This window comes from Sorex araneus, chromosome 9 (genome assembly GCF_027595985.1).
Source record: "Sorex araneus isolate mSorAra2 chromosome 9, mSorAra2.pri, whole genome shotgun sequence".
Lineage (NCBI taxonomy): Eukaryota > Metazoa > Chordata > Mammalia > Eulipotyphla > Soricidae > Sorex > Sorex araneus.
The window spans coordinates 2272536-2290296 of record NC_073310.1 but is presented as its reverse complement, the minus strand read 5'-3'; the positions used below and the strand labels follow the sequence as shown (position 1 = coordinate 2290296).

General features: G+C 55.7%; 1 protein-coding gene across 1 annotated transcript; it reads left to right on the top strand.

The window, feature by feature from the left end:
* Positions 1-7147: 7147 nt before the first annotated feature.
* Positions 7148-17587, top strand: TMED2 (transmembrane p24 trafficking protein 2). The gene is made up of 4 exons (XM_055147653.1): positions 7148-7408; positions 9664-9856; positions 13271-13378; positions 16080-17587. Exons 1-4 carry the CDS (start codon positions 7229-7231, stop codon positions 16202-16204), a joined length of 606 nt encoding a protein of 201 aa, XP_055003628.1. The 5' UTR covers positions 7148-7228; the 3' UTR covers positions 16205-17587.
* The last annotated feature ends 174 nt before the right edge of the window (positions 17588-17761 follow it).

Genomic DNA, 17761 nt, shown 5'->3' with positions numbered 1-17761 from the left:
TAAAATTGTTCACAAAATTTATTACATTCAGTACTTTTTTTTTAAGAATTTTATTTTATTGAATCACCATGTGGAAAATTACAATGCTTTCAGGCTTAAGTCTCAGTTATACAATGCTGAAAAAAACATCCCTTCACCAGTGCCCATATCCCACCACCAAAAAAAAAAAAAAAAGCACACCTCCCAACCCGCGCCCCCCCCCCGCACCACCCCCGCCATGTAACTGATGAATTTCACTTTACTTTCTATTTACTATGGCTACATTCAATATTTCAACACAAAACTCACTATTATTTTTTTTTCCTTTTTGGGTCACAATCGGCGATGCTCAGGGGTTACTCCTGGCTTTGCACTCAAGAATTACTCCTGGCGGTGCTCAGGGGACCATATGGGATGCCGGGGATCGAACCCGGGTCGACCGCGTGCAAGGCAAATGCCCTACCCGCTGTGCTATCGCTCCGGCCCCAAAACTCACTATTATTGTTAGGAGTACCCCATTAGTCAGACCTGTTGTGAAGAGATATGAGGTTGCACGGTTTTGGATTTCTGTACTTTAGCAACTAAGTCCAGGGAGATTTCTTCCAGAGCTTGTAAACCCCATCTGTGATTGTCATAATATGGTGGTCACCACGCCCTTCACCCCCAGCAAGGAAGAGGTGTGAGAGAGAGAGAGAGAGCCCTCCTGGGCGGGCATGGGGCCACGGCTTAGTTCTCAGTCCGGAGACATTCTGAGAGGAGCTGCCCATGCCGAAAAATTTCGCTGGTGTCTGGAGTCACACTCGTGCAGCTGCAGAGAGGCCGCACACACGTGCGGCCCCCGGGATCACATCTTGGCGGCGGGCTACATTCAGTACTTTAACACTAATCCCACCACCATTACACCTTCCCACCAACATATTTAGAATTTCTCCAGCCGCCCCCCTAGCCTGCCCCCAAAACTGGACCTAAATAATTTCTTTTGCATTGCTTGTTAATAATTGCTTGAATAATCTGCTAAAAATTATCCAAAAAAAGTTTCTTTAGAGGAAACTGCGTGGAGATTGTTGTATCTCATTCTGGAGCCATTAAGTCTTTGTATAAAAATTATTAAAATGTTGTTACAGTTTGAGCCTTGTGTGCTAATATATATATATGTACATATATATACATACATACATATATATATATAATCAAGATTGGTTTCTTTGTACGTTATACCCCATCAAATGTGGTGTGCTACTATTGGCACTTTAGGGACATAGAGTATAAGATTTTGTTCCAGGAATTCTAAAATTTTAAGTAGGGTAAAACAGCTGGAGTCACTTTTTTTTTTTTTTTTTTTTTTGCTTTTTGGGTCACACTCAGCGATGCACAGGGGTTACTCCGGGCTCTGCACTCAGGAATCACCCCTGGCTGTGCTCAGGGGACCATATGGGATGTGGGGATTTGAACCCGGGTTGGCCGAGTGCAAGGCAAACGCCTTACCCGTTGTGCTATCGCTCCAGCCCCTGGAGTCACGTTTTTAACTGGATGAAGATCTTGGGGTCCGGAGGCATCTCTGCAGCGTGTTGGTCTCTTCCGAGATGTGACTCATGGCCTGCTCTGCATCAGCGCACGGCACAGTCACCTCCCCCCGACTCCGCCCCGGCCTCGGCATTGAACCCCGGAGATCGCACAGGCTTCCAGAATCTCCCCAGGCCTGCAGCACCCGGCCAGAGCAGCAGCCCGAGACTGCACGTACTTAGAATGACTCTTGATTTGAATTTTCCAGGATTTGTCATTTTCCCTCATGGCAGGGCTAGAGAGATAGTCCAGGGTTTAAGGTGCTTGTCTTGCACCCCCAAAACACAAACACAGTCATTTGAAAAGACAGATGCGCCCACCTGCTCATGGCAGCACTCGGCACTGCCCGGGAGACAGGAACGGCCCAGGTGGCAGGGCAGGGAACAGACCTTGAAGCTGTCTTTTTTTTTTTGCTTTTGGGGTCACACCTGGCTACGCTCAGGGGTCACTCTGGACTCAGAAATTACTCTTGAGGTGCTCAGAAGACCCTGTGGGATGCCGGGGATGGACCCGGCTTGGCTGCATGAAAAGCAAATGCCCTCCCTGCTGGGCTCTCCCTCCACCCGTGGAGCTGCCGCTACACTCAGCGGCTCATCACTTGACCGTGGATAGAAATGCAGGGTGTCACAGGAAGCAAAACAAGTCCAGGAGTAAGAACAAATTCCAGGCGATCCTGCAGATCTGTGGACTAGAGACAAGACAAGGAGACGGATGATGAACCCTTGGACTTCGGTTACACAGCGGATGCCCCTGTGGTAGGGGGGACAGCGTTGGAGGTGACAGAGGCATCCATCCTGGTGTGACTTTGCACACCAGTGGCCAGAACCATGAGCATCATTACAACCACGGAACCTAAGCAGTCATGCAAACTCCTACTAAAGGTGCTCGCTTGCCTTGCACGTGGCTGACCCCAGTTCTACCCTACCCACCTTTCTCTTTTGAATACTTCAACGCCGAGTCTGACCGCCCCCTTCCTTTCACGGACTCCGTGTGTTGGCACCTCGTGCTCCGGAGACCCTCCCTCCTGCTCCGATCCTCAGCAGCCCGCTGACGCCCACTGCCTTGGTGTCTGAGTTTGGCGAGTCTGTAATGAATGTCTTCCAGGCATTGTTCCCCGTGACCTCGGAGCCCATCACGGGGCTTGGGGCACGTGACCAAGACTCACTGCAGTAATAGCCACGACTGGAGATCATTCCAGATGCTCATAGACTCCGTCCTGCCGACGCTGAGTGGGGCACCTCTCTCTGTATGTCCCGTGACCAGATCGTTCTGCCTTGAATGTAAGGAGAACTGCCCTGAATTTCTTTTCTGCTTGGCTTTTTTTTTTATTAGTTTATTTTTAATTAGAGAGTCATCGTGAGGGTACAGTTACAGATCCATACATCTTTGTGCTCATGTTTCCCCCATACAAAGTTCCATAACCCATCCCTTCACCAGTGCCCATTCTCCACCACCAGTAAACCCAACATCCCTCCCCCCCCTCCCCAGTCCCGTCTCCCCCCACCCCACCCTGCCACTATGGCAGGGAATTCCCTTTTGTTCTCTCTCTCTGATTAGGTGTTGTGGTTTGCAATAAAGGTGTTGAGTGGCCATTGTGTTCAGTCTCTAGTCTGTATTTGGCCCGCATCACCCTTCCCCCACATGACCTTCAACCACATTTTACTTGGTGGTCCTCTGCTTGGCTTTTTGGGCCACCCCCGGTGGTGCTCGGGGTTCCTCCTGGCTCTGCATGCAGGAATCACTCCTGCAGGCTCAGAGGACCACCTGGGATGCCAGAGATCAAACCCAGGCTGGCCACATGCAAAGCAAGTGCCCTACCCACTCTACGAACGCTCCAGCCCCATTTTTTGACACCCTTATTATTTTTTGCTTCTGTGCCACATCCAGCGGTGCTCAGGACTTACTCCTAGCTCTGTGAGCGGTGATCACTCCTGACAGACTTGGGGGACCCTATGGGGTGCCGAGGATTGAACTGGAGCAGCCGCATGCCAGGCAAGCACCTTACTAGCTGTATTCTCTGAGGCCCCTTTGAGATGTAATTTCTGGGTCAACTACTGACAAAAAAACAAGCCCTTCATTACTTCCAGCTCTGTGGTGCAGCTCCACAGTGGAGCTTGCGTTGCATTAGGGAAGCTCCAGGCTGTGTGCCAGGCTGCCCGGAGCCCTGGGTCAGATCCCTGGCATCACTTCTGGGAAACCCCCTCCGAGAAGGAAACCAAAGCAGAGAGTGTGTGGCCTGATGAGACCGTGGTGCCTGGATTCAGCCGGACCTGACTCCCTCCCCTTTGCGGCTTCAGGCAGGAGTGCCTTCACCTTCCTGCTGTCCGGGTCAGCCTGAGAGGTCCTGTTTCCTCAGGTCAGCTCTCGGGCTCCCTCTAGCATGCAGATGCTTCGTTACCGTCAGGTCTTGTCTGGACAGTAAGGATTTCATGCCGGATTTCAAGCCCAGGCTCTTGGAACCAAGTTTACCAACCTTCATTAGCCACAATCTCCAACAGTCACTTATCATTAGTCATGATGAAAAAAAAAAAAGTATCGTTGTTGTTTTTTGGGCCCTAGTGGGTGGTACTCAGAGCTTACTCCTAACACTCTCCGCTGTAAGGGGACAAATGGGGTGGCTGCTTTTCAGGGGTCAAACAGAAATTGGCTGCCCACAGATTATTTTCCTTACCCGTGGAGCGATAGCACATGGGTAGGGCATTTGCCTTGCATGCGGCCGGCCTGGGTTAGATTCCTCCATCCCTCTCAGAGAGCCCGGCAAGCTACCGAGAGTATCCCGCCCGCACGGCAGAACCTGGCAAGCTACCCGTGGCATATTCGATATGCCAAAAACAGTAACAAGTCTCACAATGGAGACGTTACTGGTGCCCGCTCGAGCAAATCGATGAACACAATTTTAGGGTCACACTCAGCAGTACTGAGCTGAGTACTGGAGCACTGTTGGGAACCAGGGTGCCCGGGAGACACACAGGTGGGGGAGACTGAGCTCAGATGACCCAAAGACAAGCCTGGCACACCCTCACCCCCACGTGTGACGGGTCAGACTGGGTATTGTGGCCATGCCTGTCCTGGCGTCTGCTCTCAACAGGGTCACATCTGAAATCTGGAACTGGAAACAATGAAAGCAAATTCCTGAGTGGGAGAGCCCCTGCCCCCCTGCCCCCGGGGCCACAGTCCGGCCCAAGCTCCTGACTCCCCCCTCCCCACTCCTGATTCCTACAGACACGAGGAGCCAGAGGGAAAGAAACCCAAGGCCCAGGCAGAAGGCGCCGGCCCTGGCCTTTCTGCGGAAGCAGCTTTTCCTCGTTCTCTTAAAGCAGCCCCTTTTCAGGGCCTCAGACCCTGCGCACAGGCCCTGTCCGTGTGACCAAGTCCCCCAGGCCGGCCCCAGCGCGATCCCTGCTCCCTCGAGCTGCTCCTGTGTGGACGGGCTGAGTGCTCGAGGTGGGCGCTCCTGCTCTGCATTCAGGGATCACGCCTGCTGAGAGGGAGGGAACCCAGGGCTTCGGGGAGCTAACTTGGGTCAGTGCGTGCAAGACGAGCCCGCGCCCCACCTGCCGTACCCCCCAGCCCCCAAACAAAAGAATTCCAAGGCTGCCCTGAGGACCCGTGACGCGGCCTCAGACCACCTTGCCGTAGTTCTGACCCTTGTCCTTATTACGGGGCTGATGGGGGGAGCCGCAGGCATCCAAATGCAATCTGACATGGTTGTGACCTTCTGCCCATGTCATGAGGATGTCACCTGCTCCCGAGGCCCGGATCAGAGCCAGAGCACTGCTATCAGGAGTGAGGTGCCCAGGGCTCAGGACTCCAAACAGCTCGAGACTCTTCCCCGAAACCTCCTGAGTGGGAGTCGATTCCCCATTCTTCCCCTAAGGCTGTGCAGTTGCATGAGGTCAGTCTTTGTCCCATTCCACCCACAGGGCAGATTATCTGGGCCTTGAGTCGCTGTGCCAGCCAAAACACTGGCAGATTCCAGCAAGTCCACCTTGCCCGCTTTGCGGCTCCTCTGCCTGTGGCATCGCCCCTGAGCCCGTCGTCCGTGTGCTCCGTGGGCACCTGTCTCTAGCATGTGCCCCGAGCTCACATGCCCTGCCATGTGTGACGTCTGGAGCCTCCTTCACACTCTGAGGAACCTAAGCCCGACTGCACAGCTGCGGGAAGGACAATGTTCAACGCTGCTGCCGCCAGCCCTGCCCCGCCTGTCTTCTCCGAAACCACCCTTGACGCCGGGCAGCTGCTTTCCTAACTCCCAGCCCTGCGGTCAGGGACCATTCCTGGCAGGGACCAGGGAAACACATGTGGTGCTGGGGATCAAACCCGGCTTGGCTTCCTGCCAGGCCAGGGCCTCTTCTGTAAAGACCAGCTCTCCAGTTCTCTGTCGGTTTTGTGTTTCTCAGTCCAAACTTACAGAAGGCGACTGGGTGTCCCTCCTTTGCCGAATTCTTTGGCTCTCTTCATAGAGACTCAAAGCTTTCTGCTACCACAGGCTGACATCAACGGGTGCTTCCTGTTCCTCTCTTCTACCCTTTTCCATCTACCCAACCACCGCCACGCTCCAGGCCGATTTCCACACACTCTGGCTGAGCCTCACGCATGAGTGAACATATTACTGGACATTACTTACATCATAAGACACTCCCTACCCAATTTTCCATAAAACCACAGAAGAAGGAAATATATATATATATATATATATATATATATATATATATATACTTCTACGGAAAGCTACCGAGAGTATCCCGCCCGCATGGCAGAGCCTGGCAAAGCCTGGCAAGCTACCCAAAGCATATTTGATATGCCAAAAACAGTAACAATAACAGGTCTCATTCCCCTGACCCTGAAAGAGCCTCCAATTGTTGGGAAAGATGAGCAAAGAGAGGCTGCTAAAATCTCAGGGCTGGGACGAATGGAGACGGTTACTGGCACCCGCTTGAGTAAATCGATGAACAACAGTGATATAGTGATTTATTTATTTTTGGACACACCCGGGGATGCTCAGGGGTTACTTCCTGGCTCTACACTCAGGAAATACTCCTGGCGGTGCTGGGGGGACCATATGGGATGCTGGGGATCGAACCCCGGCTGCATGCAAGGCGAACCCCGCGATCGCTGGGACCCCCGAGTCATCGCGGGGGGACGGGCAGCGCGAGGCCGCTGGACAGCGGTCGGTGCCCACGCCCGCGGCTTCAGCGCCAAGTCTCCACGCAGCGCGCGCGATTTAAACCTCGCTTTCCCCAAACTTCCTATCTAGTGCTTCCGAACTCCCGGGGAGTCCCCAGCACCGCCGCCCCCGGCCCCCTGGCTTTCCCCTGCGCGGAGAACGCCAGCGTCAGAGCCCCGAGCGCCAGCCCTGGCCGCACCCCCGGCGGCTCCGGGTCACCCTCAGCCGGCCAGGCGCGGGGAGGAGGCGGCGCCTGGGTCCTGGCCCGCGGGTGGCGCGCTCACGGAGCGGAGGGGTTTTGGCCCTCCCGAGCCGCCGTGGCGCGCTCCGGGCGCGCGGAGCCACTTTGTCCCTCGGCGGCCGCCGTGCGTCCGTTACGTGGCAGCGGGCGGCGCCGGCCAATCGGCGGCGCCCGCATCAGCCCCCGCGGGTGGCGCCGCCGGAAGGGGCGGGGCAGCGGCGGCGGCGGCGGCGGCGGCGGCGGCGGCTCCGGAGGCCGCACTCCCGCTCGGGCCCACCATGGTGACGCTCGCCGAGCTGCTGGTGCTGCTGGCCGCGCTGCTGGCCACGGCCTCCGGCTACTTCGTGAGCATCGACGCGCACGCCGAGGAGTGCTTCTTCGAGCGGGTCACCTCGGGCACCAAGATGGGCCTCATCTTCGAGGTGGCCGAGGGCGGCTTCCTGGACATCGACGTGGAGGTGCGGGCGCGCTGCCCGCGGCGGGGCGGGGACGGGACGGGACGCGCCGCCGCCCCGCGCTGCCCCGCGCTGCCCGCCGCCCGCGCCCCCTGCCCCTGCCCCTGCCCCTGCCCGCCGCCCTCTGCCCCCTGCCCGCCGCCCCGCGCTGCCCCGCGCTGCCCGCCGCCCGCGCCCCCTGCCCCCTGCCCCTGCCCCTGCCCGCCGCCCTCTGCCCCCTGCCCGCCGCCCCGGGCCGCCCCGCGCCGCCCGCCGCCCGCGCCCCCTGCCCCCTGCCCCTGCCCCTGCCCGCCGCCCCGCGCCGCCCGCCGCCCGCGCCCCCTGCCCCCTGCCCGCCGCCCCGCGCCGCCCCGCGCCGCCCGCCGCCCGCGCCCCCTGCCCCCTGCCCCTGCCCGCCGCCCCGCGCTGCCCGCCGCCCGCGCCCCCTGCCCCCTGCCCCTGCCCGCCGCCCGCGCCCCCTGCCCCCTGCCCCTGCCCGCCGCCCCGCGCTGCCCGCCGCCCGCGCCCCCTGCCCCTGCCCGCCGCCCCGCGCCGCCCGCCGCCCGCGCCCCCTGCCCCTGCCCGCCGCCCCGCGCTGCCCGCCGCCCGCGCCCCCTGCCCCCTGCCCCTGCCCGCCGCCCGCGCCCCCTGCCCCTGCCCGCCGCCCCGCGCTGCCCGCCGCCCGCGCCCCCTGCCCCTGCCCGCCGCCCCGCGCTGCCCGCCGCCCGCGCCCCCTGCCCCTGCCCGCCGCCCCGCGCTGCCCGCTGCCCGCGCCCCCTGCCCCTGCCCCTGCCCGCCGCCCCGCGCTGCCCGCCGCCCGCGCCCCGTGCTCCCTGCCCCTGCCCGCCGCCCGCTGCCCCGCGCTGCCCGCCGCCCGCCGCCACCTGCCCCCTGTCCTCTATCCCCTATCCCTGCCCGCCGTACCACGCTGCCCGTCGCCCCTTGCCCCTGCCCGCCGCCCGCTGCCCACTGCCTGCCCGCTGCCTCGCGCTGCCTGCCGCCCTCTTCCCCTGCCCCCTCCCCCCTGCCTGCCGCCCCGCGCTGCCTGCTGCCCAGCGCCCGCCGCCCCGCGCTGCCCACTGTCTCCTGCCCTCCGCTGCCCGCTACCCCCTGCCCCGCATGGCACGCTGCCTCGCGCTGCCCCCTGTCCACCGCTGCCCTGTGCTGCCCACTGCCCGCCGCCCAGCGCTGCCCTTGCCCTTCCCCTGGTCCCGCGCTGCCCGCTGCCCCGTGCCCCACGCTGTCCCCTGCCCCGCACTGCCTGCTGCCCGTCGCCCAGCGCTGCTCCCTGCCCTCTGCTCCGTGCTGCCCCCTGCCCTGCCCCCTGCCCCGCACTGCCCGGCGCGGCTTGTTGGCGGCTGTCATATAAGCTGTGTGCCCGGGCCCCGCACAGGCGGCCGGAGTGTCGCTCACTTTCTGGGGCGGGCCGGCATGCCAGGCTGGGTCCGCTTCTGGGCATCGAACCGGAGCCTCCCGGAGCCTCCCAGAGCGGGGTCGCCAGAGCGTCACCGCCTAAGCCCCAGGACCACACCTGCCCCACGGCCCCCCCCTCCCGGGGCCTCCGAGTGGGGCTGGTGCGTTTGGGGCGGTGATTGAGGCGCCCACAGCAAGGGACAAACTGACCTGCACCCTCAAAATCGTCCCCCCTTCCTATTCTTAATTCAAAAGAGTGATTCACTTCTTAGTTTTTGGGTGTTTTTTTTTTTTTTTTTAAACCAGATGTAACGGTTTTGACAGTCACGTGTTAGCGTGAGGCAGTTGAAGTGGTTCTGTTTGGCCAGAGGTATTGGTTAATTTGGGCCAATTATACCGCGGGAGGCCAACACAGGGAGTGACTCTAGATGGTCTGGAAGGAGGGACGCAGGGTGGCGGGTTTCACTAGGCACCGGCTTGAGTCTCCGACTAGACTAGTGGGTGGGCCTGGGCTGCCTCCGTCCTGTTCTTTCCCCGTGTCCGGCGCCCGCCTCCCCCAGCTCGCAGCTGGCAGGCAGTTACTCGGGGCTGTAGCTTGAGCCCGGGTCTTGGCACCCAGGAGCTTCTCTCCCCGGTGTCCGGTGGTGACCAGCCACAGGCGTCCACGGTGGTGGTGCTGGTGGTAAGGAGGCAGCGTGGACACCTGTGGAGGGCCAGTTCCTGTTTCTCAGGGCTGTGCGCTTAAGGCCGACCAGCAAGACCTTCCCGAGTGCCAGGCGCTGCCCAGTGCTGCCTGCGGCCTTGGCGCTCAGAGCCCCTGACACGAGTCTCCTGGGGTCCCTTAACACGTCTCTCTCCTGCCGCAGATCACGGGGCCAGATAATAATGGAATTTACAAAGGAGACCGGGAGTCCAGTGGGAAGTACACGTTCGCTGCTCACATGGACGGGACGTACAGGTTCTGCTTCAGCAACAGGATGTCCACCATGACTCCCAAAATAGTGATGTTCACCATCGACATCGGGGAAGCCCCCAAAGGCCAGGACATGGAGACGGAAGGTGAGCGGGCTCAGGCCGGCGGCCCCGCTCTGAATTCCTGCTCCAGATTCACCAGCTCCCTGTGACCACGACCCTTCACGAGTCACAGACTTTTATCTATCCAGGTCTTTAGGTTTCTGCAAGTTTATGTTCGTGTTTTAGTTCTTCAGTTTACAGGCCTTTTCTGGCAACCAGTGTCTGCCACTTTATCTCATAAGCATGTAGACTGTATGTGACCCCGCCGTAGCGTGAGTCTGCTGACCTTGGTGTGTTGGGTCCTACATATGACTCGCCAAGATCGTTTCAATTTCTGTGTGTTTCTGTCTCCCGTTTCCCCTCAGGTGGAGGCGATAGCTGGGATGGTATGTGGACTGCTTTCCTGGCAGCATCTGGAGTTTTGCGGACTTGTTTGATTCTAATTCTTGCTTTCCTTCTAACCTGAGTTTGTGGCATGAAAGTGGTTTTTTCCTCTGGAAAAAAAATGCAACTAATTGACGTTTTAAAGGCATTGTTTTTATTTGATCACCAGAGAGCTAGGCTAGGTCACTTGAGATTAATAGCCTTGGCAACACGCTCATTGACTTTGTAATAGTAATTCGTTGTTTGACATGAGGGCCTGAGGGGTCGAAAGGACCAAGTGTAATAGCGCTTTTAGCAAACAGGGTGTTGACTTTGCAGGAACTAAGTTTGTTTACTATTATTCCATGTGTGGAAGGTGGGACTTTGGAAACGCGCTGGCAGTGCCTGCCCCGCATGGCGCTAAGCTTGGCACCATATGTTGCGGTCAGGTTAGTTTTTATTCTTCATCTGACCAGTGGTGAACCCTGAATTGACTTTTCTGGATAAATTATAAGGAATCTCTTGGGTCCCTCTCCGTCCTGGCCCCCTTCTCCCTCTCTGCACTTGCCCCCTGTAGTCTGGCAGCTCAATAATTTCATGATAATATATTAGCTCTAGATGTTTGAGTAATTTCAGCACTTGCGTGATAAAGAAGGTGGCAGTGTTAGGTTTTGAAATTGATGAAGTTTAGGGAATTTGTACTAGTTAGTGATTCATGGTGTTTTTTTTTTTTTTTTTTTTGAGGGGGGCACACCTGGTGCTATTCAGGACTTATTCCTGGCTCTGTGCTCTGTGCTCAGGGATCACTCCTGGCAGTGCTCGGGGACCATATGGGGTGCCAGGGATTGAGCCTGGGTCAGCTGCATTAGTAATTCTTGTTTTGTTTTGGGGCCATGCCTGGCGGTGCTCAGGGCTTACTCCTGGCCCTCTGCTCGGGGTCACTCCTGCTAGGACTGGGTTGGCTGGGTGCAAGGCCAGGCCCTACCTACTGTACTCTGGCTTTTACTAATTCTTCTTTCCTTCTTTCTTTCTTTTTTTTCTTTTTGGGTCACACTCAACAGTGCTCAGGAGATTGATGTGGTTTTACACTTAGGATTACTCCTGGCAGTGCTCGGGGAATCATGGGATGCCGTGGATCGAACCCGAGTGAGCCATGTGCAAGGCAAATGCCCTCCCTGCTGTACTATCACTCAGGCCCTCTTCTTTCATTTTTTTACAAGTAAACTTTTTTTGGGATTTGGGCCACACCCAGCAATGCTCAGGGGTTACTCCTGGCTGTACGCTCAGAAATTATTCCTGGCAGGACTTGGGAGACCATATAGAATGCCGGGGATCGAAGCCGGCTCTGCCCTCCCCGCTGTGCTTTCTCTCGGCCCGTCTTGTAACTCTTAGAGCCGCTCTTCAGGGTCACATCCAGTGTCACACGTGGCTGATTCTTAGGAAAGTGAGGGTTCGGACGAGTTTTGTGATTATTTAGTGGACGTCAGACTCCCTAAAGTGAGGCGTTGGCTTGGGAGTGTGAGCGTTGCCTTACGGATCTTCTAACTTGCTGTCGCAAACTGCTTTTGCTTCTTCATGTCACTGAGTGGCAGCCGTCGATCACGCTTCCCCGAAAGAGTGCAGGTTCCTCGAGCGTTTCCTTCTCCCACCCGTGGGAGACGCTGCAGTGAGCCCTGTCCTGACACCCCCACCGGTGCTCGGGCCCGCGAGGGTCACCGGGGAGTGGCCACCTGCCCTCTGGTGGCCGGACTTCTGGGTTCTCTTAGGAAACTCAGAATTCTGCCTTGCGTGTGAGGCCTGGGTCCGACCCCCTCGCTGCGGAGCCCCCTGAACCCCACGGGACTGACTCCTGAGCATGGCTGTGGCCCAAAAAAGAAAGAAGAATCTGGCGACTCAGAATCCCAGATGGGGCTTCATCTTGGGCATGACAAGAGGCCCTTCTTTGGATCTTTGATTTTGGGAACAGACCCCGTGGTCCTCAGCCCACTCCCGGCGGGCTCAGGACCATGTGCGGTACCAAGGGTGACTGTCTCTGCCCCTGAGGAGACCGTTTCAGTGGCCGTTTTCTGTCAGCTCTGTCACAGCGGGCTCGGGCGGCGTGGCTCAGTGCTGAGGCTCGAGGCTCGCTGCCGCTCTGGGCTGCTGGGAGGAGCTTGTGTGGGTGCATCTGATCTGCTGGGTTTGGGCTCGCATCTGGGGTGCTTGGGCCCGCACCTGACTTGGTGTCCAGGGTCACTCCTGGCATTGCTTAGGCCACCTGGCGTGGCCAGGTTGGGAGCAGGGCGGCTCCGTGCCACGCCTGTGCCCCGGCCCTCTGCCATTGCCCAGCCTTCCGACACGTTTTGTTTATTGTATTTAGTTTGGGGGCCACCCCAGTGGTGCTCAGACATCACTCCTGCAGGGCTCAGGGGACCATAGGGGGTGCTGGGGATTAACTGCGAGTGAGGCAAGCGCCCTCCCCGCTGAACTGTCTCTCCAGGGTTTGGTTGTTGTTGCTGCTGTTGTTGGTAAACATTGTGTTTCCTAAAAGAGGAAAGTTGAGACTTTTAAATTACCTTGAGGGGCTGGAGCGATAGCACAGTGGGGAGGGCGTTTGCCTTGCACGCGGCCGACCTGGATTGATTCCCAGCATCCCATATGGTCCCCTGAGCACGGCCAGGGGTAATTCCTGAGTGCAGAGCCAGGAGTGACCCCTGAGCATTGCTGGGTGTGACCCAAAAAGAAAAAAAAATTATCTTAAAATGAAATTATCATTAGCCTTTCAAAGTACAGTTTCAGGCCTGGAGCGATAGTCCAGTGGGTAGGGCATGTGCCTTGCACTCGGTTGACCTGGGTTCAATCCCCGGCATCCCATATGGTCCCCAAGCACAGCCAGGAGTGATTCCTGAGTGCAGAGCCAGGAGGTACCTCTGAGCATCACCGGGTGTGACCCTCTCCCCCAGAAGCCAAAAAAGCACCCAAAGTACTGTTTCAGCCATTCCTAAAAATAGTTTTCTTAGAATGCCTTCTCTGAGGTATATTCTTGTTGCTTTCTAAATATTTTTTCGAAAGGAAATCACCAAGTCTGTGCTAATGTGTTCTGAAATCCCTCCGCAGCTCACCAGAACAAACTGGAAGAAATGATCAATGAGCTGGCGGTGGCCATGACGGCCGTGAAGCACGAGCAGGAGTACATGGAGGTGCGGGAGAGGATCCACAGAGCGAGTAAGTCGGCGCCGCTCTGGGGACAGAATCAAACTAAAGCTGTAAAATGACGCAGCCACTAGCATATGTGCTCGTGGGGTTTCAGCTAGACGGTTCAGCGGGGGTGCTCTTAGATTCCCTGCTCCAAAGGGCTGGAGCGAAGGGATGTGGGTAGAGCCCTTTCCCTGCGGGTGCCAACCCTGGCTTGGTCTCGGGCGCTATGCACGGTCCCCGGGAACCGCCGGGGTGATCCCTGAGTACAGAGGAATAGGCTCTGAACGGCACTGAGTACGCCCCAAAACCAAGCCAGAAGATTCTGTCTAGGGGCTTCCCTCGCCCTTCGGGGGACCGAGGGCCGCCTGGCCCGGGCCAGAGGGATGTGCGGCACGTGGCCGCGACCACAGGCTCTCCCTGCCCCGGTGCTCATCCTAGTCCGGTGTTTTTTTTGGGGGGGGTGGGGGTCTGGACCTCCCTCCTGGGCTCGGTGGCTGCAGTTGGCTCCCTGGATGCTGGGTGGACCTTGGGCTCGGCCTCCTGCCCGGTGAGCCACGGCGCCACGTTCAGGCCCAGAGTCGGCCCCTCGGCCTCTCCCCTGGCTGCCCCGAGCTGGCCCTCTCGCCGCCCGGGCTCGGGGGGGTGGGACGGGCACAAGCACACATGCCTCGGCCTTGCTTCCTCCCGGCCCTGGCCGGGGCGCCGACCGCACCGTGCCCCGGAGGAGATGGGTCACGTCACCTGGCAGGGGACAGTCGCTCTCCTGTGTGGGGATGAGCCGGCGCTGGTGCACACGCTTCCCCGACGCGCAGGGTCCCTCCCGGGCCGCTGCTCTTCTGGGCTGGAGTGGCAGAGACGTGGCGCCTCCGGCTGGGCCGAGGCTGTTCCTGGGGCCGAGCTGGATGAGTGCCATGCGAGCAGGTGCTCTGAGCCCTGTTGGTCCCGGCCCAGGTCTCTCGAGCTCCTCGCAGGGGCTAACAGCTGTGCCCCCGCCCAGGAGATGAGGCGCAGACAGCCGCAGGCCGGCAGAGTGGAGGCCTTGCCCCCGCGTGCCACGGGCGTCCCGGCACCCAGGCAGCAGGAAGGGCCCAGCACTCCCAGGCCACTGGCCTGCGGTCAGTGGGGGCGCGCTTCGGCTTCTCAGCCTTTAAGGGGTGGGAGGGACCCCTCAGGAAGGGAAGAGTGTGGCCCCCCTGGCGGTGCTGGCGGTGGCCGTGCAGCGCCAGGCTCAGTCCAGGTCCCAGGATCAAGACTGCTCTGGCCACTTCTCAGCTCAGGGGAAGGTGGACTTCTTTCTGCCGGTGACGAGCGATGTGGCTTTTTTTGTTGTTGTTGTTAAGCAAAGTAGTTTTATATCAAGAAATGACTTAGAGAAACACTAGGGGAGAGAAGGGAAGAGAGATATGCTTGTTTAAGAGAGAACACGGGCTTCTCGAGGGAGGAAACAACCGAGATAAATATTTTTTTACATAGTTGCTTAATCTTTTGAAATACTTCTCACCAGTTTCTCTTTCAGACAATCCTGAAATGCTAGAAATTGGTACTAAATTTAGCAAAAGTAAACTCCATGTTATAATTCACATTAAATTTCAATGTTGATGGTATTCTGGTTACTCTTTCTGGGCATTCTTATTCCCAAAAAATGTTATTTACGTTTACTTGGTGTTGGGGCGGTCAAGAGAGGGATTCTCGGCCTCTGCAGAGACTCGGTGCTCAGGGACTCTGCATTGCAGTGCTCAGGGCCGACCTGCCTGTGAAGCCTGTGCTCCCATCTGTGGGGTCTCAGGCCCACACTCAGTTCTTCTAGCTCTCTCTCTGCCCCCCAAATATTTTTAATTTTGGCTGTTATTTTGGAAACTATTTTGAGTCCTATCCAGTACCTAATGCATGTATTTTTGCACAAATTGTATGTGCAAACCTATGAAAATAATGGCAAGCATTTAACTGATAACTATTGTCACTATATTGCTGATTATTGTTTTGGTTATTTGCAGAAGTATTGGACACCACCTATAATTTGGGGGTTGGGGGCAGGCAGTTAACAGGGGGCTTGTGTGCCAGCAAGGAAAGGTCACTGATGTTTCTGGCTCGGTGTAGGTTTTGCTCCTTATATAATTCTGGTCTTGAAGTAATCTCTAATTTTTTAGTCACTTTTCAGATTTAACAAAAAAGCATCATGATGGGGTTGGGGCTTTGCAGTGTTGGAGGAGGAAGAAGAGTGCGTAGTGTTTTAGCTCTGAAGTGGGGCCTGGCACCTCGCTCTTCATCATGCTTAGGAAGGGGGGATTTGAGATTCATCCTCAAAGTTTCTCTGAGGGGCTGGAGCAATAGCACAGTGGGGAGGGCGTTTGCCTTACACGTGGCCAACCTGGGTTTAATTCCTGGCATCCCACATGGTTCCCTGAACACCGCCAGGAGTGATTCCTGAGTGCAGAGTCAGGAGTTAACCACTGAATCGCCGGGTGTGACCCAAAAAGCAAAAAACTAAAAAAAGGAAAAAACAAAGTTCCACTGAAGGGGCCGGAGTGTGGCTCACCGAGAAAGCATGTGGCCTGGGTTGAATTCCTGGCACTTGTGAAAATAACGGCCCACATACATCTAGAATTCTCTGCCGTCTCCTCACTTTGCGTTGTTTGGAGTGAATGAACGTGTAGTCGTGTGCCTCCATAGACGGGGCGTGACGCCTGCGCTTTCCTGGTCGTTAAATTGTGTTTCTTTGTCCTCACAGTCAACGACAACACAAACAGCAGAGTGGTCCTCTGGTCCTTCTTTGAAGCTCTTGTTCTAGTTGCCATGACATTGGGACAGATCTACTACCTGAAGAGATTCTTTGAAGTCCGGAGGGTTGTTTGAGAAGCTGCCTCCTCGGGTCCCAAACTCAATTCACTGTTTACCAGACATCTTGGTTAGAGTAATGTCATTAGTTTCTCTGTTTTAATTTTCTGAACTGTACATTCTCAGCTTACTTTTGTTTTTTTTTTTTTTTTGGTGATTAATAGATACTGGGGAAAACACCTTTATAGGAAAGTTACGGTGAAAAATTGAAATTTGATTGGCATCATTTCTTATTTGAATTCTGCTTCCATTATACAGAGCCTTTCAGAATGCCAGCAGCACAGATGAAATGCAGGCATATAGTCCTTACTGCTTTTCCTCCTTTCACAATAGCACAGGCAGTTTCTTGAAGATAGATTACTTGACCCATAGTACTTCACTAAGATGGCTGCATTCTTTGGATCCTTTACCCTGTTGTTCGAGTCATTCAAGATTCATCTTGTTGAGTCCTAACAGAAAGAACAGTCTGAATCTTGACATTTCCTACCCAGCTCTGTGGCAGATATCTTTGAAATTTGCTACCAGGCTGGAACTTTTCTACTCTGTCTATTTTGTTTTTGCATTAGATAAGACCATGGCTCAGCATTTTTCCCTAAGTTTTGATTTTGAACTTTAGGACTCAATCACCTCCATTTAAATTGATGACCCAAGCAGCCAATAGCCGTGTTTTGGTTCCAACCGTCATACCAGTCTCTGCTAAAGCTGGTTCTTGGGTGTCCAGCGGCCAGGGCTCCGTGTGCTGGCCGTGGCACCCCGTCCTCTCCACTCGCAGGCGGGAGGTCTGCCTTCGTGTTGTTGGAAAAATCTGGATTTCTAATGCCAAAGGGTTAAAGCCTCTTGGATTTAATTGCAGTGACACACAGCCACTATTTTATTTTTGATCAGTGGCATTTTGGCCACTGTTCAGTTTAGGTACTGAGCAAGCACTATCAGTACTAGGGGGTTGGTTTGTTTTATTTCTTGGGTCTTTATTTTTTGGCACATGTGAATTTTGTTTTGTATAAGACAGAACGAGTTTCTCTTGATCTCTGATGATGGGTTTAAAATTTAAGGTGTAGCTGGTCTTGGTGTGGGGCTGATCCAGGATTATGTTGTGACTGATGTATATTAGTTACTTGTACATTTTTTTTGGATCTTTGCAAGGGGAAAACTACAAGTAACGAGTTTTATATACTTAATTTAAATTTGTTACAGGTTTTCATGTTCAGGATAAACAATTTTTCAACCTTGGGTGAAATCCTTGCAACAGTTTAAGGTGATTGTTTTTACCTCTGGACAACTGTTGCATGCCAATTGGTGTGTGTGAAACACTTCAAAATTGAATAAAAAGATGTAAATTTAAAATTGGTTGTATATCTAATCTGCCCCAGGTTCAATAAATAAACAGTTCTTTTAAAAAAGTCTTAGTATTCTGAGTTTTATATTAATTCGCATTAATTCACGTTTTGTTGTTCAATATCAACATTTCTAATTTTTGAGATCTGCCCAGGCTCCCTGAGTACAGTTGTGCATGTCATAAGTGTCTTGGCTTTTTTATGCCAGTTTGTGGATTGTGACGAGGAACACCCATGGCTC